Here is a 22,338-nt window from a genome sequence, read left to right on the forward strand (position 1 = left end):
CCCAGACCCAGATGTACCAAATTTTATTTTCAAAGCCGTTAGTTCACTTTGCTTACACGAACCTTATGAGAAATTTGACGTCATTCGAAACATTTTAGACGTGTTTTTAATGTTTGCGCCATCGGCCATATCTCTGCAACCATCGCTTGATCAGGCGGGACATTCTGCCTCATGGGACATATAATGTTTTCGCAGTGATAAACAGATGTGCCGCACGTCCTCACACTCTGTAGGGATGCTTCGCACAGCGCAGCGGACTGGGACAACGTGTGCGGTCCAATGCCATCCACAAGCTGCTCTTCCCTACGTAGCTTCCTGGTATACATAATAAACATTTTTTCGTGCGATCGCTTAGGGCGTTGTTACACCCTGAAGCGAGCTGTTCTGCAGGCTTTGCAAGTATTGTGTTTGCTACACTGTATATATACATATAAAAGAAACGCCAGACCTTGAGGATAATTACTTGGACGTGTTGGCATATGGTATTGTTCACTGTATACATAGCGTGAAAGCGTAGGGCGAGCAGGCACAGAGGTCGCCACACATCGCTCTGTGTCATCCCTTCTGCAATGCTTGTTCTGAGCTTTTCTCGATGTGCAGTGAATTATGCCCTCGAATCCGCGCATACCTTAGGCGGCAGCAGGCCAGGCACAGGCGCCTGGGGGTGGGGGAGGGGAGGCACGCACAAGTCACTTTATATGTGCTCATGCAGGTGCTGCTTCTGTCATCTACTCTTGATATAGTTTAATAAAAAAAATGGGTGTCCCACATTTGTAGCGTAGCAATCGTTAATAAAAACGAACTTGAAAAGAGAATATGCCTATGAGCTGTCTTCAGGTCTCAGAAGGACTTAAAAAATTCCGGCAGATTAAAAGATTACGTAAACAAATTTATACGGACATCAAAGTATAGGTTGGTTTGGTTGAAAAGGGGAGAAAGAAAAAAGTGAGAGTATCAAAGACTTTCCACTGTGAATCCTATTTTCTTTCCTGGCTTTCATATTGGGTATTTCAACAGCTGTTTAGGAAAGTGGGTTCACGAATACTATATTGTGTAGCACGCAACCTTGAAGAGTTGAAGCACATGACAACTGTGTATACGACGGTTGTCCGATGCGTATTGATCTATTTGCGCGTGTGGGGCCTTTTGCCTTCATCACGCTTAACGGTGATTCTGCGCATTCCTCCCGAACCACGTGCATTGACTACACAGCAAACACACACCCATCCATTGAATGTAATGACCAGTGGCGTAGCTAGGTCGTCTGTCACCCGGGGCCCATAGGTCTTCTGTCACCGCCCCCCCCCCCTCCACGGGTGTAGCCGGCGGAAAGAGGGGTGTCTTCAGACGTATATGACACCCCCCCCCCCCCTTCTACTGTCCCCTTGCACCCGGGGCCCACGCCCCCCCCCCCACCCCTACCCCCCTGTTGCTACGCCACTGGTAATGACTCTGGGCTGATTGTTCGTTTTTGACGCTTAAGGCGTAAGTACCCGTGTACGCTGCTCGAAAAAAAGAAGGAAACGATGATCCCCCAGAGAGCTACAGACGGATAATGGCGCAATAAACTGAACGGCTATCCTAGCGTTACGTTTGGCCTGCTACTCCAGGTGCCACTACAAATTTTACGAACATGTTAGTATAGTCGCGTTTCGCTTTTCACTGTCATGATCTGAACGTCCCGATGAGTCGACTACGCCAGCCTGTGATGTAAAACTTCGCCGGCACCGACACGGATGCCAACGCGCATGCACACACGTGGACGCCGACGATTATCGGGTGCTTAATGAGCCGTCGCAGCTATCGCTTTTTTTGTGTGTGTGGAAGAGCGACCGACAGAACATTGTTTGCAGACGTTGCTCGGCAGTTTGAAGCCCACCGTGACGGCGTTCTTAGAGGAACGTCGTTCGCACGGTGGCCACCACCACTGTGCTTCCCTCATACAAGCGCAGCGCGGATGTCTGTTCCCCACGCGGCATCCGTTTTCTACCGCGCCGGGAGGCTCACCTTTCAGCTCTGTTGCCAGTCGACGGCTGACACCCGAGAAGGCGTGAGCAGACGCCAGTAGTGCACGAGTAAGGAAATGTGTGCGCGTGTTGAGCATCCGTAGCACTTGCTCGTCGCTGGCGTTACATTCGCACCATCAAAAGCGTGTCTTGACTCTTGAATGAGGGATGAGACAAGCAGGCACTCTACACCTCATCCTCTGTAGGTGCGTAGAGTGAGTGCCACCGCCTCGTATCGCGAATCCGCGCACTTACTCGAACACTGCTCCGTTCCCATGGTCCTTTAGGTAGAAATCGCGCCGTGTGTAACGGAGAGATGTAGTTTATAAAATCCCACCTAAAATGTATGCCTTACTTGCATAGTTCTTTCTTTAATGGCAGTCCTAAGGCATGAAGGGAGGTGCAAGAGCGGAAACACTCAGAGAGCACGTTCGACTATCCTCTTGAGCGTGTTCTTAAACTAGTAGGTACCTACGAAAATTCAAAATTTCAACTACAAATGGGTGTCTTTGCTGTTTTATTTGCATTTTATTCGAGAATTGACTATTCGAAGCTGTCGTACATTGGTTAGTGTTTGAATAAAAGGCTAACCACACAAACTGCAGTCTACAGAGAGAAAGGTGCAAGTGGGAGGCGGGGGGTGATGCTTCCGAATTACTCTGCAGCATGGGAAGCGCGGTGGCAGCGCAGAGGCACCAGTTACTGAGCAATCGCATGGAGTGGGTCCAGTACTTTCCTGTCAACTGATAAGGAATGCCCCTTCTTTACACAGCCAATGAACTTGTTCTATCGATCTAGACAAAGCAATTTATTATGTGAACAATCTCAACGTGTTTGTATCCCTTGAAAACCATGTGCGGTGCCGTACAGTGTTACCCTTTGCTCCTTCGATGCAGCACTACATGCCATCTAGTCACGTGTTGATCCTGTGCTTCATTACTGTCGTTGTGGCGGTGCATCAGATACGGTCACCTCTCAGCTGTTCCTCATTTACGAGCGCTTCACTTGACCGGACGTCCATTTGAGAACGACATTAAACGTATTAATCGATGTAAATAAGTCTTCGCTTCTGACGAAAAAGTCTCCAGATAACTTTTATATCTCACTTTGTTTAGAACGAAGACAACATTTGCTTTAGATTTTGTATTCCAATGATATTTCCCTTTTTTGTTCATATATATGTATTCGATTTGGTTTGGAAATTTTACGCCCCTTTAAAACAGGTAATGTTGCTTTTGAAGTGTGTAGAGTGCCCCTTCAGCACACGCAAGAGAATGCTGGAAGCTGTTAGCAATGGCACTCGCAACTAGTGTTCTCATCAGGCAATACCACTGTTTCAGGAGAATACCTTTTTCTATATTTTTTTTCTTACTTTGCATGCTTATTCACATATCGACAGAAGGTTTCCGACAAATGTTTGCTTGTTGCGAGCACATCAGAGTATGACGCGTTGTGAACCTGGCTCCTCTAGGTGGACCGCTCTTAAAGAAAACTTTATCAGCAATCAAGCATTCATATTCACATAAGTTTGAAATGAATGCCACTAGACCTGCCTCCAGACACATATATCCTTTCATGAAGAGACATCTACGTTAGGTACCGAATCGCCGCCTCCCTCCGCCCCCATCTTCGCTCCTTAAATAAATATAAATTTTGAAGGTACGTTAGACTGTATATAGTGATGGGGTGATCACCACATGAGGACACAATAATGTACTTGCATCTATTCCTAATAAAAAAGAAACGTATTCTTCATGACACTTGTATCCAATAACCTCATATGACATACGGGAAAAACGGGTTTTTATATGGCCTCCTATATATTTCATACGGAATAATTGGATATGGAAGTTATGGGGCATATGAGTTTTTTTTCAATAGGGATGTTATTATGTTGGTTATAGTTACGGGAAATATTCTTCCATGCGAATTTTGCGGAGAAATTTCTTTTATTAACCTCTTATATTAATTACTCTTTGCAAGAGGTGGAGAAAGTAAGTAATGTTTCCACCTGAGCAATCCTAACTGGTATACTTAGCAATTTATCTCTTAAAACGAGGGACCACAGGCGCATTCCAGTCAAAAACAGGGTGACTTTTTTACCGTTTCCCAGCTACCAACGAACTAGCCATATGCTGTTTTTAAAACTACTTTGTGTGTCATAAAAGATTACACGAACGCGTTGCTACAAACTCAAGGACAGAGTCTTCTGTAGTTGCACTCTCTCTTCTTCCATGTTGCATTTGTATTCGCAGCTGTATTAATCACAGCTGTATTCAGTGGAGCCATACGGTCCTCGGTGCCATCTACATTCCCCAAAATTCACTGACTCATCGAAAGCTAACTGGCATCACATTCACAGAGCCGGAACAACACACTTTCGTGGATCGCCCACTCCAAATATCTGTATTCCCAGCTGTATTAAGCAAATCTGTGTTCAATGAGGCCATGCGGTCATAGGCGCCATCTACATTTCCTTAATTTCACTGGCTCATCGAAAGATGTCTGGCATGACATTTACAGAGCCGGAACAACAAGCTTTCGGGGAACGCCCACTCCAAATATTAACCCCCCCCCTTACTTTTTTTAGGAACTCCCGCGGTGGCGTTCAGTCCATATTTGAAGATTTATGCTAGAAGCAGAAGACTACTAAAGAAGTCACATGCGTGCAGTGGCAAGCGTCTGCTTTGCAAGACGACTACGCATCCCATGCTGTCACGGCGTACGCAACTACGGACGCGACCCGTTTCCGCGAGCTATGTGCAGTGGGTGGCAAGAAAAAGACCAGGAAAATTTTACTGTGGATGTGTAGTGAACTCTCTCCTTCCCCGGTGTGGCTTCATTTCGCTTAGGTGGGAATATTATTTCTGCACAGGAGAAATTTACTGACGGAATTATCGTATTTAAGGGCGAGTTCGATGCAACAGGCACATTCAGCAATGGCGAAAGCGAACTCCTTTTGTTTTCCTGCGGACAAGAATCACCTAGCTCATCGAGCCTTGAACCAGTGATAGTTATTTTTATGAAAAGAATAAGAAAAAAAACGCGACATGGCTGACTATATACGCTTATTCGAGATTTAAACATTCAGTAATAAAAGAACTCACCCACAACATGCACAATTTATCATTCTCCTACCCGAATTTTCTTCCAATGGAACCATCGTGACTTTAGATTGCGGAACTTTGGGACGACGGTTCATCATAAGTAATTTAACACCCATCTCACGATTATCTAACCGCACAATTGGAATCCATTGAGAGCTGAGCCACCCGCTTCATCAGCTGCCAGTACTGGACCTACGTCAGCGTTACGTCACTAAAATATTCACTCACCCTGCCTTTGCTCGCGCCGTGACCTCACATCCGGCGCTTCTGCCTGCTTCGTTCTTTTTACTACATCTGAATCACGTCCCGTGCTGTTAAAACCATAATCTAGAGTATCCACTTGCATTAACCATAGCCATTGCTGTGAAGTGTCTTCTCTGATCACATAGTTTCACGCACCGACCTCAGGAATTCTGCGATAAGCTGTACATTTTACTTCGCATAACTTCTTACGCCCCTCTCTTGAACAGATATATCACGCATACCTTGTAAACATGTCCAATGCTACATTCCTGAATATTTTGCTTATTTTTTATGCCCTTTTTATGTTTTCAAGAAACGCCGCGCATTTTTTTTTTTTTGCTACTGATGTTTGCCGTTGTCTGCTGTTTTATCCTCCCTATTGGTCCTGAATGTAGATTTACTGTTGTTGAAAATTCTTATATTTTTCTTTTATTGTCATTGCCGTTGTAACTGGATATGTCCCCCTTTTGTAAGCACTTGGGCCTTTCAGGAGGACATAAATGAAATGAAATTAATGGCTGAATAAGAAATGCATGGGCATTTTAAAGGACGACCACCGGGTAATTATTAGCCGTGCGCATTAAAAGTAGAAAGAAAGCTTCGCCGTTTCCACTGCCGCAGGAGCATCTTACGTCCAACACACTCCTGCTGATCAGATCTTTGCACTTCAGCGAAACGAAGCTATAGATCGTTGGCAAGGGAAGATCTAAATACACCCACCAGCTCGATTTCCGCGGTTCTTTTACCTGCAAGCGCAACACATTCGCGCTACCGCAGCAACAGGACACGCCAAAAGGTGGTTTGCGGGAAAAAAATACCTGTAGGAGCAGGAGGAGGAAGGCTAGCTTTCCCCGCTTCCACATGACTGCCGGGGCGATCGGTCCTGGGGCTCGAATAGTTCGAATCGCTCAAATCCCGGGCGCGGAGCTGTGAGCGCAAGCGGGGGGCGCCAACACCAGAGCAATACACTCCGCGTTCTGCCCGCTGGCAGTGGGCATCACGTCGTCGCTTGCCCACGGCACTACCAAACGGGAGGGCGAGGGGATCTCGGAGGGGGCGGGAGGGCGTGCGCCGCCAGGGTTTGACGAAGAGGGGGTTTAGAAGGGGGTGGGGGGAGGGAGAAGTCGTAACGGAGAGAAAAGGACTTTGTCATGTCGCGCGCGCGCGCACGGAAAGACACAAATGGAGACTTGCGTGCGACCGAGGCACCGACTGGGAACGAAACGACATCTGTCGTGGTGCCGTTGCAACGCGACGTCCTTTTTTTCGGTTCGGGTCCCCCCCTCCCCCCCCCCCTTTTTGTGCTCTTGCACGACGGACGCAGACCAGCCTTCGCGGTTGATTGGTACACGACGCGAGTTTCGCGAGAGTATGAGACCTTACAAAAGTATAAGCGTCGGTGCCTTTATTTCTATTTCTGGCACACACGCCGGTCAATACGAAATTACAGTGCACTCGGCCAATGGGCGGAAAGGCATCATAAACAAAGGAAGGGAGCTGTAAATAATGAACAGTGAAGACGACTGTTGTAAACAACAGCAGCAGCAACAACAACGGCGGCGGCGACGACGATGACGACTAGAGGAAGTAGGCCGATGCTATAGGTTTACGTCGAGCTAAACATGCGTATGCGAGTTGTGTGCGCTTAGTGATCAAATAGTGCGCATTACTGCGCAGGTTTCGGATACGTAGGCATCCCGTTGTTCGGCGCTGTTTATAGAAAGTTGTGCCTTCGGAGAGCTGACGCACCTTGGGTGTAAATTTACAGCTTTGTACGGCAAAGAACACAACTGATAACTATACAGGTGGACTACTCACTTCACCACAGTGACAGCGTATGGCTGGATTTGGAAACGCTTATTGTAAGCACGAGCAAAATTGTGTAATGCTATGTACGGACAGACAGACGCAGAGGATGACAACAGCTAGCGTTAACTTGACATCGTGACAACATGACACGACATAGTATTGAACAGTTTGAAGTTGTTTAAAACAGAGACGTACCACTATTTAATTTTGCGTCATCTTACACTTTTACCTCCGTCGTGAAAATGAACGCTGAAGTGCTGCGAGATAAGCTATCGCTCTGATATTTGTGCGGGCCACTGTTCGCGCGTTGACATCTCGTCGCTTTTCTATCCCCAGAGGAAAACAATTATACCATACGTGCAGTCAACCGCAAAAGCTTACGGGACGCAGGATCTGCGAAGAAGGTGAAATCTCGCGAAGCGTGGTCACACTGCCTCGAATTAAATGTTCCAGCATGTAGTAGCCATCGCAACCTACACAGAGATTCATTAAATACGAAGTGCCATACCTTAACAGTGCAGGAATTTTTATTTGAAGGGGAAACCGCATCCTGTAAACTTTTGCTGTTGACTGTACATATCCCACGCACTGTGTGAGAATCGTTGTGCGCGAAGTTTTCTTCAGCCAGCAAGGCGAAATAGCGCATTACGAAAAGTGACGCGCTGCAGATTTTAGCGCAAAAGCGTCCCGCAGAACTTGGAGGGAAAGCGGAAATTTTATTCAGCATTAAAACATGTTGAGTCATAATACATGACGTGCTTGATCTCGCAGAAAAGTGACACAGTACAATACGAGAAGCGCAGAGAATTTCGGCGTCGAAAACATCCCGTATACCCATAGGGTCCTTCGTTTTCGAATAAAACCCGTTAATTTCCGATTTCTTTTCCTTTCTCAACATCGGGTTAACCACGATTTCTACCCCGAAGCGGGCCGTTTAGTAGAGGATAACAACAAATGCAGGTGTTACAAAACTAATGAACGCCGCCCATCTTTTGTGAGCAAGGGGTCAAGGTATATCATATTATTAATAATTGATGAATGTGGTACATGCCTTGTTATCGGCTATACACTCAAGCGAAAACTGGCATACGTAAACATGTGATATATTCAATACGCGCTGGCGTTGAGTGAGCGAAATCTTGTTGCATTTTTTAGTGCCCGCGTTCACAGAAATACGACAATGGCGTATAGAATCGCATTTGCCGAACGTCGCGTATCTGTGTAGACGGGTCAATGCGCTAGCGTGCGAATTAACGCACCGCTGACGTTGCTCCGCATTGTGAATAGTAGCGGGGACGTTAAGAGGATGTTATACTCAGGTACGTTACGTTCGAAGAAGGGTGGCTGATTCGTCCAGTTGGTATTCCATTCCACTTCCACTGGAATATGGTGGTATTCCGTATTCCAGGACAACAGACAAGGACCAAAGGCCCCGACAGGTTGGAGACAGAAATGCTTCTAATGCGTATGATTATGTACGTCAGCAAGGGCTTGTAAGATACGGGAAAAAAAGCGTCACATCACCTGCGAAGCATGCCTGTGTGCACTAATTTTGCACTTTTATTTCTTTGTTAAAAAATACATAGGACAAAGTAAACAAGATATGGCCGAACTCGTCTCTGTTTTTTGTTTTCATTAATGTGGATTCTTTGTTATGTATAATGTATTAATAATGCCTGACAACGAGGATTTGTTGAGACGAGTTCGTCATATGATTTGCGAGCAGCTGTCATTGCTATAACGTGTTCTTGAGAGAGCGGTTCTTCCACTCAAAACCACAGAATTCAATTTGAGAGTGTTTTCGCTTGTTTAAATAGAAACATTTGTGTCCAAAACGAGACGACTCATTTTATTATTTGTTTGTAAAACTTACCAGAAAAGTCCCCAACTTTGGGCCACCAGACAGAAAAATCACCCGAGTTTGGCCCGGTGTTCCTCTACAAAATAACAACCGATTTTTAGCCCCCGAACAATATGCAAGATCCGAGGACGAAGGATCCTACGTATACGTTTTGTCTTCAACGTCAGCTATAAGATGCGCGCGTTTTCATTTTATAAGTAAATTGTTGATATACGACGTGGCCGAAAGCGCCAAGCATACCAAAGCGCAGGCTTGCACGAGTCAGTGCTTTGAGATTCACTTGAGAACATTAGCTATACTAACTAAATTAACAAGCGTAGTGCCACGCGCGCACAAGGAGACGTGAACAGATCTCACTCGATGAACGCGGAAGCTCGCTGTCAAAACGCTGAAGTGAGGAAGTGCGGCAGCAGCAGCGAGCGAATCAACCTTCGTGCCGCCTCTCGCTTCAACTAAGCGGCGAAAACACAGCGCACACGAAGCTATGATCCCTCGGCGCACATAGTCTCTATACTCATCGCAGATCACTTTCAAGATAGGGCTTGCACGGCTACGCCACACACAGCAGCCGCCGGAGTAGAATGGCCCCTCCCTTCCCTTCCCCTGAAGCCTTGTGCAGGACGGAACCCGGCGCGTTTCCTCCCGCTTTCCTCCCTTGAGCGCTCGAGATTGAGCCGCCATGGTCGGCTCACCCTCGCAAGTCTTCACTCGCACATACCGCATACGGCGCTCGGTGTCGTTTAAAGACTTTAGAAGTTAGTTAATGAATGTTTGTTAATTAGCGACGAATTACAACGTATCACCCATCACCCCGCGGTCGCCACTACCGACGGCATGTATCCGAAGGAACCGACCTCTTGTTTCAAAACGTCCATTTTTAAATATCGCTTAATGTTTTCGTAGAATCCCGGTATACTGTACGAAGTACCGTTACATATGTAGTAAACGTGATATTATGGGCGAACCAACTGAGGCCACCAAGGTAATAGTGTTCAAAAGCGATAAGCCCACGTTTCAAAAAGATGTGGCAGACTTGCGCGACCTTGCAGGAACAAAACCAATTTCCAGCGAAGCTGTCTCTTTCGTACAGTTGCAATAGGAATTTCAGTTGCCTGTAATTAAATAACATACTTTGGGATGTTGCCCGTACATGACGGGTCCATTGGAAACCTTTGTCGCGTATAACGTTTTTGAGCACTTCTTACGGAATTTTTACGAAGGCAGTGATTCATACATACACATTTTATTACGCCAGAACATTTATTATTGGCCTACACATGGCTCATAATGTGCCCCTTATTTTTGCCAAATATAAACAAGGCGCGTTGTTTGGTTCACTGAAGACACCGGAGAAGCCAATTACAAACCTCTTATGACGCATGAGACTAGGCAAGAAACGAGGGTTCGGCAATTATTTGCAACACTTTAATTTAATCGAGGAACGGGAACGTTTCATTACAAATTAAAGTTTTCACTGAATTTGAAGTTGGTATCCCTCACAGTCGTCGTGGGGCTCTGGAAAACATTGCGGATGGCAGTGGTATGACACTGTGGAACGCTAGAATAAGTGATTTTCTACAAAGACTGTAATTAACTTACACAGTTTAAACATTTATCGTTCGTCACTCACAGCATGCTTCCTTATTCAACGAAATATGAACACTTTGCCTCACATAGTTCACCGAGAATCCCGGGGAAAAGCAACTAGATGCCTCGTAAAACGCTTAAAATTCGGATAAAGACGAGTATTCGGCAGTTAACTTGAACGCACATAGTTAAGGTACACACTGCAGCCTTTCAGTGCACTTCACCCATAACGTGGTTTCCATTTACTGCAAATAGAGAAAATATTTGCCGTCTTTGGTCCTCCCAGCTAGGAAGTGGGGTAACTTTTTCAGGATATTTTCGCATGCCTAAAATAAGAGCTTAGTGGTTTTCATTCAACCCTCAATTCACACACACTTCACATTTTGCGTGCATATCGGCCCTAACATTTCCCACGTTTGCTTAAAATATAAATTTCGTTAATAATATAGTTTTTTTTTCTGTTAACAGTGAAAACTGGCACATACCGTTTTTTGAGCGTTTCTAGTCGCCTTAACAGCTTCGCCGCGAAAGAAAAAAAAAAGAGAGATAGACATAGAGAGGTGCTGATTTTAATACAGGCTTGAAGTCCTACACCTCACCACAGCCCTGGCACAGTGCTACTCATGACGAGTGGTGAAAGGTATGGCAACAAATTTTCCACGAACACTTGCACAATAGGCACGTACACACTTCAACTTACTTAAAAGGTCTGGTTAAGCGAGAAGGAAATGTATATATTTCGATGAGGGGGCGGGGTAGGGGGTGGAGGCTAAAAATTAAGGGCGCCGTTTCTTCGCCATGAGGGAAATAACTTTCTGCGTCTCAAGCCGCTCACATCACAGGACACAAGCGCAGTGGAGCCGCCCGAGGCACCCTACGCAAGCGGTGGCAGAACAGAACTGCAGACATAACCGTAGTTTCTCCGCAATAAGGCCGCTGGTCTTCAACAGCAACACGGCATGTGCTCTAGCAGAGCGCGCATGCCTTTCGTCTTTAAATAAAACCAAGCTTATCATAGGAAGGAAAGGAACAGAAAAAAAATTGGAGGACGCTTAAGCTTCGCCTTCAAGAGTGGAACGCGACAGCGTTCCCATCGACCCGCCAAGGGGTGTAAGACAACGGGCCACAGGGCAGCCATCACTTACGAGGCGCCCCGCATCGGACGCGGTGAGCGTCGAGCCATATGGTCGAGCAACGCGGCGTTCGGCGCAGCAACGAAACGTGCGCCTGAGCAAGCGGAACGAACCAAAGAACTCGGTATCTCGGGGGGGGGGGGGGGAATGATGCACGCCAGCCAAACGTCATGATCGGCACGGGCAGAGAGATAGACAGATAGTGATCTAAAGGAAGCAAAGTCGCTTGATTCTGCAGAGGGAGCAAGGCGAAGCGTTGTCATGGGAGAGAGATTATTCCCAGCCGCGACCCACCTCGCACAGCTCCAATGCGCGCGTGGCGCGCCATCTGTCGGGGCAGCGCCGTACATGGAGAGGAGGGGGTCTTCTGTGTTTGCCGCAAGATGGCTCTGCGTGTGCGGAAAGCGCAGAAGAAATGCAGCAGAAACGCACTTCGCTACTCGTGTAATTGCGACTTCTGTAAGTTACATGTTCGTAATTACCGATATACACCGCAGTATAACTTTCCACGGCTCGTTTCGAAGGCAACACCGCATTCACTAGAGGCGCGTTTGTACCGCTTGGAAGCATGGAACTCGTGGCTGAGTGGTAGCGTCTCCGTCTCACACTCCGGAGACCCTGGTTCGATTCCCACCCAGCCCATCTTGGAAGTTGCTTTTTATTTATAAAGTGCCTGCCGTGATTTATCGCTCACGGCCAACGCCGCGGACGCCGACGCCGACACCGACGCCAACGACACCGGCTTTTCTGCGACACGAGCTCCTTAACGCTATCGCGTTAAAACGAAACAAAGCACCACGTTGCCACCCATGAAGTTTTCAATTTATTTAACATTTGTGTTAACAACAAATGTCCAATACACAGGCAGATTGTTCGCTTCAGCTTGACTGGTGCGCTTGTCTATTATATCCACAGGTTAGGAACAATGCATGACAGCCTACGGTATTCGCGGGCCCTCACGGCAAGAGAAAAAAATCCGAGGACACCTGAATACTTCTTAAGGGTTGTGAATGCGAAAGCATTAATGTCCAATTGAACGCCGCTAAACGGTCCTTTGAGTTATGAACTCCTCCCGGGCGAGCGAGCGCGTTGAGACGTTTGGCCAACGCCTCCTTAGATAGCACAAGGCCGGTGCGTGTCGATACGCGACGTCACGCTACCTCGCCCGACTGCAATAGGACCTAATGGCGATGCTCCCGAGTAAGCCGCGGTGATTTTGACGACATCGCTTTCGTCACACCGGCCTTCGCAATGAAAATTTCGGTCCGAGCAGCACGATGTCATAAATCAGAGTGCACAGGGCTGCGTTGGCTCAGCCCAGTGGGTAAGACACTCGAATTCTGAGCGTGGGACTGTAATTTCGAAACTTACTGCCGCCAGTGTTTTCCTTTTAGAATATGTTCTGCTCTTTATGCAATGATATTCTTATAGTGATCACCGAGGCGAAGTTGGAACGCAGGCGAGAGCTTGCGCGCACAAGGAACGCGCGGATAACAAAGGCTTCCGTGATAAGTGGCTCCTCGTAAAGAAGGGGAAGTTAGATAACTAAACCCCTTTGGTGGGACAAGTACATTAACACGCGGACAGGTAATGGAGGCAACGTCACTACTGTGAAGTCAAAAGCTATAGCACGGGCCGCAGGGTTGGTTCATCACTCGCTGTGTCGTGAGTCGGTTCTGGCCAGCGGGCGACTGCAGGAGACGCACGAGCCAGGCTGAGCCAGGGCCTTCTGGGCCGTCGTTACGCCCGAATCCTCGTCTCCCTCGGCGATGGACTCGCTGTCCTTGCAGCTGTCCTCGCTGCCACCGGCCGCGTCCACACCTGCGTCCGCGCGAACAATCGCTCGTGTGGTTAGCTTACGGTGCAAACATGGCGTCGTGCCAGCTTGCTTACGAAATTTAGCGGATCGCCACACTCTTGCAAGAAGCAACTGTAGCCGGCACCGTTCGGCTTCACAACGCCAGCTGTTAAGGACTCACGCTTTGCGGCGTCCATCCACAGTCCGTCCGTCCGTACGGTCTTCGGTGTGCGTAGGAACGATTTTCAGAGAATCCGTACCAGCAGGTGAATAGATGTAGCTCGACACTTTGCAGATAGTGCTGGTGGCACTTTAAAGCTTGTCGAGTAAAAGCCTAATGTCTGCCATTAATTAACCAATTTCCAAGGAACCTTGAATGCGTGAGCGGGCAAAAACTGTTTAACATAACCTTCCGCGATTTCTTAGGGAGGATTATATCACCCACTGGCATTTCTCAGCAAATTACATCTTTCTAACAATTTTTCTGATCAACTCATCTCTCATTCATTGAGACATCCGTTGCTTTTGGTATATTTTCTAACGTATTTATTTGTTGCAATATTTTTTATTTCCTTCTCTAGCATGACGTTACAGCTCTCTGTGTTACGTATTATTTGATATTGTTAGCATTTCCAGTCTATTTATGTTTCTAGTTTATGGTAATTGGGTGCTTAATCAGTTTTTTTTTCCACCGTCTCTGTTGGCATTTCGGCCTTGCTTTTTGTATTTGAGGAGGGGCCACAGAAAGCCAGATCTGTAACAACTTTCCATGTGTTCTTACTCCGGAGCGTAACATTAGGTATTGTTTGTGATTTTATATCGAAGAATCCTCACAGATAGAATAATAGGGATGTCGATGTAATGAGTTACACATTGTATGTAGACCCATCGTACATACTAGTGAGGTCTTACAGATCTTGTGGTGCAATACTTCTGTGTTAAATATGGCGCAAATAATTTAAATGGTCGCGAGGAACATTTAAATGAATTGGGAAATTCTTGCGGGCATTTAAACGGGTTTTTCTCCGCCGACGCTCTACTTAATGCATGCCTGCTAAAAGCCTTCAGAAACCTGCTCAAGCATTTCGGAAGCGCCTGAGTCAGGTAATCAAGCGAAATAGGGCACAATCATCGGTGGTCATGTAATTAACCTGACACACATTGTATCTAGCAGTGAAGAAACAGAGCAAGAATGACGTAGAATTCAAGGTTACCAACGATTATGCTTTTCGTATAGCGATACCAGACGTTGAAGTAGAGGTGCGACAGATCGCTTTTACCCAATCGAATATACACGGACATGTGTCGAGCAGTGCGGGTTATGGCGTGGCAGCATCCGTTGGCTACCTGTGCGGTCAATCTCAATAACCGGCTTCGTCGACAGCGCTAGCTCCAACGTCGACGCGTTTCTTTCTCCGTATTGTGTAGGTCTCTCGTAGCCTGTCATTTTGTTCTATTCTTTAGGCCAAAAGTACTCATGCGGTAACTGTTCTTGATTAGTTCGTTTGCTTCTCCCCGTCCTCTTTCTACAGCGGGCTTCCGGTTCCGACGTGACGTCTTGTAACTTCTTTAGTTAGCCACCTTTGAGCAGTGACAGCCAGAATCAGTTACCATTGCCGCCTTGGCGACGTACCCCTCACGTGTTCTCATAACGGCGTAAGACGATCATATTATTCCGCTTGAATCTGTCCGCAGCATTGACCTTCTCAAGGATGGAGTTTGTTTAGATCGTTTCTTCACAGGCGTTAACGCAAGCAGCTGCACCGACCATTTCTGGTATTTGACTAGAAAAGCTCCGCAACGTGCCAAGCATCACAGAAAACAACTAAGCAGTTATATGCGTAGTATCAGCAATCTCATAAAAAAAAACTGAACTCATTCGAAAAAAAAAAACAGCTTTACAAAACGTAAAGTAAAGCTAAACTATTGGCAAACAAAATCAAAACGTCGCACTCACATTTTGCACAGATGGCGGCGGCTATTAATGCTTGGAGGCCTGAAAACAAAAACAGTGCAAAAAACAAAAAAGTGTTTTCAAACGATGTGGGGAGGAGGAGGACGTCGCCTGCAACGGACACTGCAACTGTGTCGTTCAAAGCGGTATAGTTGAACTCTCCCGATGCAGAAGAGAAGATATCAGCGCGCTGATCCTTCTCAGGTGGCCTCTCCCCCAAGCACTGTCTGTGTGCAGACAGTGCTTGGTGGAGAGGCCACCTAGAGAGGCCACCTAGAGAGGCTTAGCTACGGTGATCTGAACAGGACCGGCGTATTCAACAAGATGTGTTCGAAATATTGATTTCGCTGGCTGTGATTGTGACATATTCAAATTTACCAAATAGTTGCTTTCTGTTTCTAATCGGTATATTTCCCCCGCTATTTCTCCATCGTCGGTATTGGCTCATAAATTAAGATTAGCCGTGCCTGATTGCGTCTCCACGTAAAGAACGGATTAAGTGTGCTTGTGCAGTTTTCTCTCGTATTTCATCTCTGAAGGGATAAGCTAAGCGGCACTAATTTAGTACCGTGCTGCAATCATTCTCTTTTCTTAGATTCAACGCTCACATTTTTTTTTCTTCTATCACACTGTCGCTATTCCAACGTAACTAAAGCGACCTGAAAATTACTTATATAATAAGTGGACTGACTTCGATGGAGAAAGCGCTGCTAGATGGAGGTTAATTAGAGAAATCAGTGCAGCATATAACGCAACAAAGATAGAGCGAATAGCGCAATTAAGGTACGCTCGGAAATTGTTTCACTCCAAGCGAAATCATATCGGTGCCAGTGCGATCGAGACAGTGCATCGTTGTATTGGAAAGTCTGGGACAGATGTATCACGCAAAGTAGAAAAAAAAGAAAAAAGAGAGAAAAAAATTAATAATAATAAAAAATTATAAAACGAAAAAAAGTTTTTTTAATTATGGGAGTGCACGCCTAGTACACTAGGGGCGATTAATTCGTGTAAGCCGAGTGGCTGCCCATTTTCTCCAGAAATGTGCTCGCTATTGACGAGGACCGACAATAAGGCTTTAAATTTTACGTTCCTCGACAAAATAACTATAATCGCAATGTTAACAGCTCTTTCAGCTGTATTCCAACAATCGTTGTCGCTGTGTTCTATAAGTGAACCACGGATGGCCTATAAGGGAAAACAGGGGGAAGGCGGGAGATGGAAATTCAAGACGATGAGCAAAACGAGAACAATTGGTGAAAGCGGGAGCCAACATTTCGACAAGTGGACTTGTATTTTTCAAGATTTCTTCTTCAAAGTTTCAAGATTTCTTGAAAAATACAAGTCCACTAGTCGAAATGTTGGCTTCCGGCTTTCACCTTGTTCTCGTTTTGCTCGTCGGGTGGTCTATAAGTGGTTTCCAAGTTGTCTACGTTCACGCTCACGCATACGTACCCCTGGAGGAGGCGATGAGCGAGTTGACGAGGTCCATGCGCGAGTCGAGGCTGAGCTGCTTCTGGGAGAGCATGAAGCGGCGCACGCGGCGTCGCAGCTCGGGGCTCTCCTTGCTGGTGAGCGAGAACTTGTTCGAGTAGCGGCTCACCAGCTGCCGCAGCGCCTCGTCGCCCTCGAAGAGCGCCACGTAGCTGCCGTTCACCACCTTGGGCGTCATCGGGCTGTTGGACAGCAGCAGGCTCGAACCTGCGCGCGCACGTTCATCGGGTCGTGAGAGGTGTGTGCGCGACTCATTCAACTGTCACCACATTCGTACACCGTCGTCCGAGTTAGGACCAGTGAACCCGCCGTGGTTGCTCAGTGGCTATGGTGTTGGGCTGCTGAGCAAGAGGTCGCGGGATTGAATCCCGGCCACGGCGGCCCCATTTCTATGGGGGCGAAATGCGAAAACACCCGTGTGCTTAGATTTAGGTGCACGTTAAAGAACCCCAGGTGGTCGAAATTTCCGGAGCCCTCCTCTACGGCGTGCCTCGTAATTAGAAAGTGGTTTTGGCACGTAAAACCCGATAATTTAATTTTTTTTATGACCAGTGCAGCAGAAAGGCTCCAATTGACTTCCAATTCCTGCTTTCCTTACTTTATTTTTTTGCAAATTTCCTAAACTGCTAGTTCCGTGAAATGTCGTGTTACTCCGGTTACGCTTGGCGTCCCTTTTGCTGTTATCATAGACGACTCGTCATGCTTTCTATGTATATCACATGTTTTTTTTTTTCGACCTATCTTTTTTTTTGTATAAGTGGCATCAAAGCAGCTCGATGCTCAATGAACGTTTTCATGTTGATCTGTGCTGCGACGCTCAAATGAAGCTCACCAGGGTATTAAACTTCAGAGAAGAAGTCACTCCCCTTTCGAGAGGGGCGCCCAACAACGATGGAGTCACTGGAAGCATCCGAACGCACCGCGACATTCAAAATGAACGAGAAATTGCAGGGGTGCACGCACGCAGCGACCGTATTGCGAACCTGTGTCCCTTCCGTCGCCGGCATTTGGGGGCGATAAGCTTAGCGTATTCAAGTCCCTGTGGCCTCCAAGATTCAGGCCCCAGTGCTGCTCGCAAAGCTCGGAGGCCGTTGGCTAGGGACGCAAAGCCCTCGTTTCAACGTCTCCTACACGGCTGCTCACCGAATTCGGGATCCTGCTTCTTGAGCTCGGCGAGAGTGATGCGGTGTGGTGCCAGCTCCCCGGCCATTTGAGAGATTATCTCCCAGTCGCGTAAGATATCCTTCTCGTTAGTGTGCGTCGACGTCACCACGTAGCGGATCACGTACTTGCCCTTGAAGGCGGCCGGCACGCAGTGCAGCTTACCACCCGTGTTAAGGCGCTTCAGCAGTTTCTCCGTGGTTGCGTTGGGGCCCTGCATCATCACGGCACAGAAAGGGGGGAGGGGTACTTAATGTTAGTAGACATTTCGTCTTATGGGTCTATCGTGGCAACCCTCCTGCATCTGGTCGCCCTCTTGATTAACCCTGCATCGAGTTGAAATTGAGTTTCTAGATTTTTTGTTACGAACGCGCCACAGTGTTCCGACTATAAGAAGCAGCTCAGTCCGGTTTGGTATATACTACGGACTGCTCGCACTAGTAGCGGCGAGAAATTGGAGTGGCGCCCCCTATCGCGAGTGACGTCACGGCCAGGATGCCGCCCTCTCCGGCTCGCTCTCTTCATGAATGCCATAGGCACTAAGTGCGCGCGAACTACGAGACCTGAAGGGTGTCTCGGCTGTCTGTTGTCAAGCCTGGAAGGCAGTTTGATTTTCTCGAACCAACGCGACTCGTGAAAAACTGAGGCTTAGATATTAGAAGCTGTGTAGAGCTGAATGGGTCTACAGCTCTTGCAATGCAGAGGTGCACCGTACATGTCGCTAAACTTCGCTTTAAAAAATGCCCGTTAAATCAGCGTGCAAAAACTCCTACGATAGTCGGATCAAAGCGCGAAATTTTTCTTTATTACATGGGTATGACAAACATGATATTTCACACAGAACAGCAGCATTACTATTTGGTGGGAACATTGTAAATGCGCATAGAAGACGGATATCCCCTACAAGACTTCCATCGACCTTCTATTTGTGTGATTTGTTCTAGCCACACGTAAGCACTGTAACAATGCCTAAAAGAAGAGTTAGGCGCGCATTTTTTTACGGATTAATTTGCTACAACTGTCTCCGTGCTCTGCAACAGCCGCTCAGAAAAAGCGCCATTCAGGGCTCTTAGCCCGACTTCGTGTCATAGAGTGTATGCTTCACGAATAACTGAGAGAAATCACCTGGAATTAGAAAAAAAGTTTAGCAAAGAATAAGCTTTATGGCGTGAGACAAACGGTGGACCTATTTCAATGAAAATTGATGCATCTGAGAGAGAAAGTTAAACTCTACCATTGTAGTGCAAACAATCAAGAGGGAATTTATTGCAGCTGTCACACACTAGTGCCTGCTGGCTGAATTAAACCCATAGAACATGCCAATGGGCGCGAGACCAATCGAGGACGTCCGACTCACCGCGACCGGATAGCGAGCTAATATGTTCGCTCCCATGCTGGACACCCATGTCTAATCACTCGCGTGCACGGTCACGCGAACGGTGTCGCGTTTGAAGGATCGTGTCCGTCCATTCCGGCGTCCTGCTCCTAAGCCTTTCGCAGGACGGAGCCGCGAACGGTGGGCGAGCGCTCGAAATATCAGCGCCGCCCGCCAACCACAAGGCCGGGGTTACTCCGGCGCCAAACCCTTTTGCGCCTGAGTAACCCCGTCGTTAGCTGGCGTTGGCAACGCAACACTCGCGCCACGTCTCGTAATATGCTGCGACCACAGCGGTCGCCGCCGCCGCTTAGCTATGCGGAGAAGCTGGATTACAGGAGACGCGAGAGCCATGCGGTGAAAACAACATCTAGTCGAGGATCCCCACAGACAGTGCACCAGAAACAGATATCGCGTTTCTGTAAATTGCATCTTTTATGCTATCTCAAGCGGAAACAAGTTGTCTACGAGTTCACAGGCAACTTGTAGTTGTTACAGTGCTTAGGAGGTTCTGTAAGAATCTACAGAAATTAGCGGTACATTTCAGACCAATGCGTAATTCAACTGTGTGTATGTATTATTAGATGCCGTGTAAATAATTGTCATATCGTTTCTTTCTTATTGCATACATGCAGAGTTTTCACTTGGTAGTTGAGTTTCTTTAGCTTTTGCCGTTATAAAATACTTTCTTAAGAAATTATGACATAAATTGAAAGTTCACTTCTCATCATTACTGCTTGTAACGCTCTCTTTTTAAATGCAACGAACATCATTAGAATTGCTGCGTTGGTTGCCAGAAATATTTTCTCTTTCCCGTACATTTGAATACGAGCTCGTGAGCAAAAAAAAAGATCATTTTAATATCGAGGGTCAAGATGTTCAATATAATTAGCTCACATAACGCAGTAGCCTCTATTCGATGATGCGGCACACCATTTTCACAACGGCACCGATGTGACGTCGTTATGGCGAAGTACTCTCTCCTCGCTAAGCACACCCATTAATTACAACATCGAATTGAAACCAACCACGAAGCAGTCCTTTACAGCGGAAGTAGGAGTGCCTACGCAATACTCTAGGCAGTAGAGCCGAGCTTGTGCTGCCGTAAAGAGCAACTCTAAATTACCTCGTGCAGCGCGACGTTCCGAAACACCTGTTTTAAGCACAAACAAAAATGTTCACTTCATCAGTCCACGCAGCTCCGCATAAAGAAGACACCACAAGCCTCCTTGAGCGTACTCGATTTTAAACGCTTCAGTGAATTAGTATAACTTCAATGTGTCCCGCACAGCTAATGTGGCTTCGAGTTGTTGGCTGCAACCGCGCGGTCTAAGCAGTTGGGTCCTGGACATCTGCGTCAAATTTGCAAAACAAACGTGTTCATAACTGTTCCTGAAGCTACGTAAATCTGTAATGTGTTATATTGTAGAATAAACACTGGCCACTTCCTTTCTGTGTACTGACAACTGAGAGTCTCAACTCGTTTCACTTCAGTTACTTTTATTAGTTACTCTTATAAACGGCGTCAAACATCCTACGTTTGGTAGACAGTTTCCAGAGCAAATGGCGCTGGCATAATGGCGATTTCAGCGTTAGTTCAGTCCCCATGGTTCTGCCGGACGTTTGAGTCGACAAGTGCGAATATTGGGTGTTTTAATATGTACTGCTGGTCATGAGGAAGCCTGTTATCGACGGTTGAGGTAAAGTTTTGTAAGTATATATGGAGGTAGCAAGGCGACACACACGTGCATGGACTGAGGAGGCTCATCGTAAGAACCGCAGACAAGCCAGCGCTTGCATAACGGCGAGGAATGAATCCCTGAAATAAACTCACCTTGAGCCTGAAGACAACAACGCCCAGGTGGCGCTTGGCGGGAATCTCAAAGCGCTTGTCCGCTTGCACGAGGCTCTCAAAGATCTCAGCCATGTGAACGCCCTGTGGAACAGCCAACGATGCGCGCCATTAAATGTAACTACGTTCGTTGTTTGAATGCGCAGCACTTATTGACTAAAACCGCCGCTGTTCCTCGGCAGATCACAACTGGGAATGTCATCTGCAGTAGCTTTCAACATTCAACATACTTAGCTGTTAATTTCACAAAAAAAAACACCATGAGTATGACAGACGCTCTGCTTAATACACGTAGTAATGTTCAAGTACTTGTGCTTCTTGGCAATCCATAGTTATAGACCCAAAAGTAGACTTAACTTTCCGTCAAGTGCAACCAACTTCACCAAAATCAGTTCAATGAATACAGATCAAGAAGATTGCTCTTCTTCGGCGTATTCGTACAAAGTTTCTGGAAATAACGCCTTCACTTACTGTAGACGATGTTACGATACCTCGGTGCGTTTCGTTGAGCTATGCTTTGCTATGTTATCGCATGACACGTAATCCAGTGTTCTGTTCTGTGCGTCATGGTTTGCATTATTGTGATAATCATAAGTTAATGATGGAAGGACCGAAGAGCCATGCCCACAAGTAGAGCACAATCAAGTAGCCTTATGTGTGCGCAGAAAGGCAGGTATCATGTTGACTTACACTCGGCAAGGCATGCAGCTTTTACAGCTAACGCTGTGTCGTCCCGGTGAAAGGGAGACATGCGCACACCCGCACGCGTTCTTCAAAATAATAATTTTAAAAAATCCCTGCATATGTGGCGACAGACTCACCCTGCGAATGTGGTCCTGAATACCAGCCACGCCGTAGTTCCTCAGGACAAACCACAACTTGAGGCTGCGGAAGCGACGACTCAGACCCACTTGCCAGTGCTGTTGGTGGTACCGAAACAAGTTTTTTTCATATAAAGTTT

The 22,338-nt window shown here is 46.9% G+C and overlaps 2 protein-coding genes across 6 annotated transcripts in view; both read right to left on the reverse strand.

The window, feature by feature from the left end:
* LOC135899514 (ammonium transporter Rh type A-like) overlaps positions 1 to 6,370 on the reverse strand; it is a 92,500-nt gene extending 86,130 nt beyond the window's left edge. Inside the window, exon 1 of the mRNA XM_070537543.1 lies at positions 6,175 to 6,370. Within this exon, the coding sequence (XP_070393644.1) occupies positions 6,175 to 6,219 (45 nt within the window). The 5' untranslated portion in view covers positions 6,220 to 6,370. The remainder of the gene's footprint in view (positions 1 to 6,174) is intronic.
* A 6,232-nt stretch (positions 6,371 to 12,602) lies between these two features.
* The window catches only part of Hdc (histidine decarboxylase), a 60,286-nt gene continuing 50,550 nt past the window's right edge, over positions 12,603 to 22,338 (reverse strand). For all 5 annotated transcript variants that reach the window (XM_065428891.2, XM_065428892.2, XM_065428890.2 and 2 more), the window contains 6 exons: positions 22,199 to 22,297; positions 21,360 to 21,461; positions 18,133 to 18,364; positions 16,951 to 17,196; positions 15,502 to 15,540; positions 12,603 to 13,567 (listed from right to left, as the gene is read on the reverse strand). In XM_065428891.2, the coding sequence (XP_065284963.1) occupies positions 13,398 to 13,567; positions 15,502 to 15,540; positions 16,951 to 17,196; positions 18,133 to 18,364; positions 21,360 to 21,461; positions 22,199 to 22,297 (888 nt within the window). In that variant the 3' untranslated portion in view covers positions 12,603 to 13,397. The remainder of the gene's footprint in view (positions 13,568 to 15,501; positions 15,541 to 16,950; positions 17,197 to 18,132; positions 18,365 to 21,359; positions 21,462 to 22,198; positions 22,298 to 22,338) is intronic.

Source organism: Dermacentor albipictus, chromosome 4 (assembly GCF_038994185.2).
Source record: "Dermacentor albipictus isolate Rhodes 1998 colony chromosome 4, USDA_Dalb.pri_finalv2, whole genome shotgun sequence".
Lineage (NCBI taxonomy): Eukaryota > Metazoa > Arthropoda > Arachnida > Ixodida > Ixodidae > Dermacentor > Dermacentor albipictus.